This window comes from Eimeria maxima, genomic scaffold (genome assembly GCF_000499605.1).
Source record: "Eimeria maxima Weybridge genomic scaffold, Emw_scaff801, whole genome shotgun sequence".
Taxonomy (NCBI): Eukaryota; Apicomplexa; class Conoidasida; order Eucoccidiorida; family Eimeriidae; genus Eimeria; species Eimeria maxima.
The window spans coordinates 7501-12500 of record NW_013566776.1 but is presented as its reverse complement, the minus strand read 5'-3'; the positions used below and the strand labels follow the sequence as shown (position 1 = coordinate 12500).

Below are 5000 nucleotides of genomic sequence, written 5' to 3'. Positions count from 1 at the left end.
AGCAGCAGCAGCAGCAGCAGCAGCAACAGCAGCAGCAGCAGCAGCAGCAGCAGGAGAAACAGCAGCAGCAGCAGGAGGAGAAGCAGCAGCAGACTATTCACGATGACGTATTCTTTTGTTGCTGCGCTCTCCTTCATCACCAGACTCTATTCTATACCGCAAACAGCTGCTGCTGCTGCTGCTGCTGCTGCAGTAGGTGGTGCTGCTGCTGCTGCAGTTGCTGCTGCAGTTGCTGCTGTTGCTCATATAGGGGAGGCTATAACGTTTGTCAGTAATTTGCATGCGCTGCTCCCCATTATCTATTGCTGTATCCTCCCCTTGCTGCTGCTGCTGCAGCTCTTGCTGCTGCTGCTGCTGCTGCTGCTGCTGCTGCTGCTCTTCTTGCGAGGCCCTATAGGAGAGAATATCTTCTTCCTCCTCCTCTGATCTTCTTGCCTGCCTTAAGAAATAAGATGCTAACGCTACCCATGCTGCATCCTTTGGGGCCCCACACGTGCTGCTGCTGCTGCTGCTGCTGCTGCTGCTGCTGTTGCTGCTGCTGCTGTCTTGTTGATTATTGTCTTCTATATGGAGACCATCTCCTTCTGTATCTGCTGCTGTATTAGAGACACTTATCTGTGTCTCTCCTTCTGCTTCTGCTGCTGCTGCTGCTGCTTCTCCTTCTCCTTTTCCTGCTGCTGCTGCTTCTCCTTCTTTTGCTGCTGCTGCTGCTGCTGCTGTTTGTTTTTCTTGTGCCTTACGCCTACCAGCAGCAGCAGCAGCAGCAGCAGCAGCACCTCTCCCTCTTCTTCTTCTTCCTCTTGTACTTCTTGGTGAACCCTTCTTACTACCACCACCACCATCAGCAGCAGCAGCAGCAGCAGCAGCAGCAGCAGCAGCAGCAGCAGGAGTAGACTGGCGCAGCAAATCTCTTAGACGAGGAGACTTCCTCTTTTGCTGCTGTTTGTCTCTTTTTAATAAGATTAATTTGCTGCTGCGTCTTCTTTGCTGCTGCTGCTGCTGCTCAAGCATTTCTTCGATCTCTTTTTCGTCAATTGTTGCTGTTGTTGTTGCTGCTGCTGCTGCTTTTGTTGCATCTGTTGTATTGTTACCTGTTGCTGCTGCTGCAGCAATTGCTGCTGTAGCAGCAGCAGCAGCAGCAGATGCAGCAGCAGATGCAGCACATGCAGCAGCAGCAGCAGTCTCCTTTTTATAATCTTTTTCTTCCTCATCTGTATCCACCAACTCTTCTGCCATAGATATACCCCATTCTCCCCCTCCCCTTCCTGCTGCTGCTGCTGCTGCTGTTGCTGCTGCACCTTTCCTCCCACCCCTATTATCCTTAGGAGCAGCAGGAGCAGCAGCAGCAGCAGCAGCAGGAGGAGGAGGAGCAGCAGGAGGAAGAAGAGACAATCTGAATTTTTTTCTTGCTGCATAGAGACAATGCTCAATATGTTGTTGAGTAAGATGTGGTGCAGCAGCAGCAGCAGCAGCAGGAGGAAGCAACTCCCTAGCTAATTGCATGCATGCATAAGGAGATTCAAGACATAATCTAATTGCATGCGGAGATAAATAAAAATGTTTAGATATAAATTTATATATAATAGGGGATAATTTATAATAATTATCTCCTTTTTTTTTCCTTATATATATACATAATTTATTATGTCTTCTTTTTCTTATATTTATTATTACTTCCTTATTTATATATAAATATAATTTTATGCATGCAGGGCAGCAACAATGACCTACTACCCTCATCTTATTTATTCTATCTATTCTTCTACGTGCGTATGCAGCAGCATGCAGATCTAATACACTTCCTCCTCCTCCTCCTGCTGCTGCTCCTGCTGCTGCTCCTGCTGCTGCTGATTCCGGTGCTCCTCCTGCTCCTGCTGCTGTTGTTGGTATTGTTGCTGTTGTTGCTGCTGTTGTTGGTTGTGCGGTTGGAGATGGTAGCTGCTGCTGCTGCTGCTGCTGCTGGGGTCCTGCTGCTGCTGCTGCTGCTGCTGCTGCTGCTGTTGCTGCTGGTGAGTATATATTTTTTTGTTGTTCTCTTTTTTTTGCTCTTTGTATTCTTTCTTGTTGTTGTCTTTTATTACGTTCTTCTTTTGTCTCCTTTATTGTCTCCTTTTCTTCTTCTTCCTCCTCTTCCTCCTCCTCTTCCTCCTCTTCTTCTTCTTCCTCCTCCTCCTCCTCCTCCTCTGTCTCCTTTTCTGTCTCCTTTTCTGTCTCCTCTGTTTCTGCTTCTGATTCTGTATCCAATTTCCTACCAGCAGCAGCAGCAGCAGCAGCAGCAGGGACAATCTGCTGCTGCTGCTGCTGCAGCTGCAGCAATTCAGGTATATTACTGTTGCTGCTATTCTTGCTATTACTCTTGCTGCTGTTACTGCTGCTGCTGCTGCTGCTGCTGCTGCTGCTGCTGCTGCTGCTATTCTTGTTGCTGCTGCATCCTTGTAATTTAATAGATCTAATAGTAATTAGTTGCTGCAGTTGTGCAGCAATTGCTGCTGCTTCTTCCTCTATTTGCTGCAGAGGTATTAATCCTTTTTTTTTTCTTCTTTTTTTTTTTTCTTCTTTTTTTTCTTCTTTTTTTTTTTCTTTATCTCCTTTTTCTTTTTCTTTTTCTTTTTCTTTTTCTTCTTCTTTTCTTCTTCTTCTTTCTTCTTTTTCTTTTTCTTTTTCTTCTTCTTTTTCTTTTTTTTCTTTTTCTTCTTTTTTTTTTCTGTCTTTTATTCTTCTTCTTATTTTTTGTAAACTTTCTTGTAAACAAAATATACTTTTCTCTATATCACGTAAATTGCTGCTGCTGCTTATTAGTCCTCCTCCTGCTGCTCCTGCTGCTGCTGCTGCTGCTGCTGCTGCTGCTGCTGCTGCTGTTGTTGTTGTTGTTGTTGTTTTTCTTGTTGTTGTTGTTGCTGCTGCTGCTGCAGGAGAAGAAGAAGAAGAAGAAGGATCATTCCTTGTTATATCCATCAATTGTCCCCCATCATTACTCTCTCCTCCTGCTGCTGCTGCTGTTCCTGCAGCAGCAGCAGCAGCAGCAGCAGCAGCAGCAGCAGCAGCAGCAGGAGCAGGAGGAGCTCCTTCCTGTAAGAATCTTTGGCAATATTTTCTATAAGAAACAAAATCTTGAGGATTTCTATAATTCTTACATCTATAAGTAAGTGTATATACAGGTATATTAGGGTTTGCTGCTGCTGCTGCTGCTGCTGCTGCTGCTGCTGTTCCTGCTGCTGCTGCTGCTGCTCCTGATGCTCCTGGTGATATATTCCTTCTTACTCCCTTCCTTGGCTGCTTAGGCTTATGTGTCCTTACTAATACAAAGAAAAATTCTCCTTTTGCCTTCTGCTCCTCCATCCATTCACGTGCTGCCTCCATTGATGGAAAATGTAACTGTATATATATACATACAAACCCTAAACCCTAAACCCTAAACCCTAAACCCTAAACCCTAAACCCTAAACCCTAATTTTTAAATTTTAAAATTTTTATTTTATTTATTAATATGTAGTATTAATAATGTTATATATTAATATTTATTATTATTTACTACTTATTACTTCTATTAGGGTTTAGGGTTTAGGGTTTAGGGTTTAGGGTTTAAGGGATGTAGGTAATAATACCTCATCAGGGAGACCATCATCTTCTTCGTCTAATGCATCAGGGTCTTCCTCCATTGCTGCTGCTGCTGCTGCTGCTACTGCTTGTATTGCTGCTTCTCTTGCTGCATCTGTTGGTGTTGCTGCTGCTGCTTCTTCTGCTGCTGGAGCTGCTGGAGCTGCTGCTCCTACGGGAGATCCTGATGCTGCTAGCATTTTTCTTGCTGCTGCTGCTGCTGCTGCTGCTGCTCCTTCTCGCTGTGGTGATGCTGCAGTTGCTACTGCTGCTGCTGCTGCTGCTGTCGCGCTTGCTGCAGCAGCAGCAGCAGCAAGAAAGACAACTCGCGTGGGGTTTGTGCGGGGATCGCTACTGTAACAGGCTGTTCGTAAACCCTAAACCCTAAACCCTAAACCCTTAACAAAGATAAACAAATAAAAAGGCCTAGTAAGTCCGGCAGCTGTACTATTTTGCCTGTCGAGGCCCCTGCACCACTAGGGTTTAGGGTTTAGGGTTTGGGGTTTAGGGTTTACACTCTACGACGGGTCGACAACAAATTAAATTAAAAAAATCCAACATATACGCAGTCTAAAACTCAAATTTAGGGTTTAGGGTTTGGGGTTTAGGGTTTAGGGTTTGGGGTTTCGTGGTATCGATTAACTCCCGATGGCACCCAGCGCATGCGCGAGCCAGCAGGCACTTTCAGACCCTAAACCCTAAACCCTAAACCCTAAACCCTAGAGGATAAATTTTAACACAGATCTCTAATATATAAACACTAAACCCTAAACCCTAAACCCTAAACACTAACCTACTATTTGCCAAGTGGCTCTTCTGATGCTCCTGCTGCTGGGGGGCCCTTCGTTACTCTCGAGGGCCCCCGTTGTTTTACCCAAACCCTAAACCCTAAACCCTAAACCCTAAAAGCTTCAGCAAAAATCCTAAACCCTAAACCCTGCAAGAAGGCGAATAAAGTTTTTGGAGGTGTAGGGTTTAGGGGCCCTATTTCTGCTGCAGCTGTTTAATCCCTCAAGCACTCCTCTGCTGCTGCTGCTGCTGCAGCAGCAGCAGCAGCAGCAGCAGCAAACGCAGCAACGACAAATGCAATAAGATCTGCAGCAGCAGCAGCAGCAGCCCACAACTCCCTTCAATACCCAGAAATACCTATAGCTCCCTTATGGTAGGGGCCCTCTGCAGCAAACCCTCGAGGGGCCCCCTTGAGGGGCCCCCCACCAGACCCAACCCTTCAGAGGGTTTCTCATGGGGTCCCCGTGAAGTAGCCTGGGGTCCCTCTTCGCCGAACGCATCTGGGGGCCCCTCAAGGGGCCCCTCCGAGGGCCCCTCATCGTTCAACACCTCTGGGGGCCCCTCTCCATTCGACCCATCAGAGGGGCCCCTTGGGGGCCCCACGGGGGGCCCCT

The 5000-nt window shown here is 46.7% G+C and overlaps 1 protein-coding gene across 1 annotated transcript; it reads right to left on the bottom strand.

The window, feature by feature from the left end:
• Positions 1-93: 93 nt before the first annotated feature.
• EMWEY_00043430 (hypothetical protein, conserved) lies at positions 94-3797 on the bottom strand (the record flags this gene model as incomplete). The annotated part of the gene is made up of 4 exons (XM_013482844.1): positions 94-1320; positions 1798-2996; positions 3135-3375; positions 3606-3797. The coding sequence occupies 4 exons, from the start codon at positions 3795-3797 to the stop codon at positions 94-96; spliced, it is 2859 nt and encodes a 952-aa protein (XP_013338298.1).
• Between the last annotated feature and the right edge of the window lie 1203 nt (positions 3798-5000).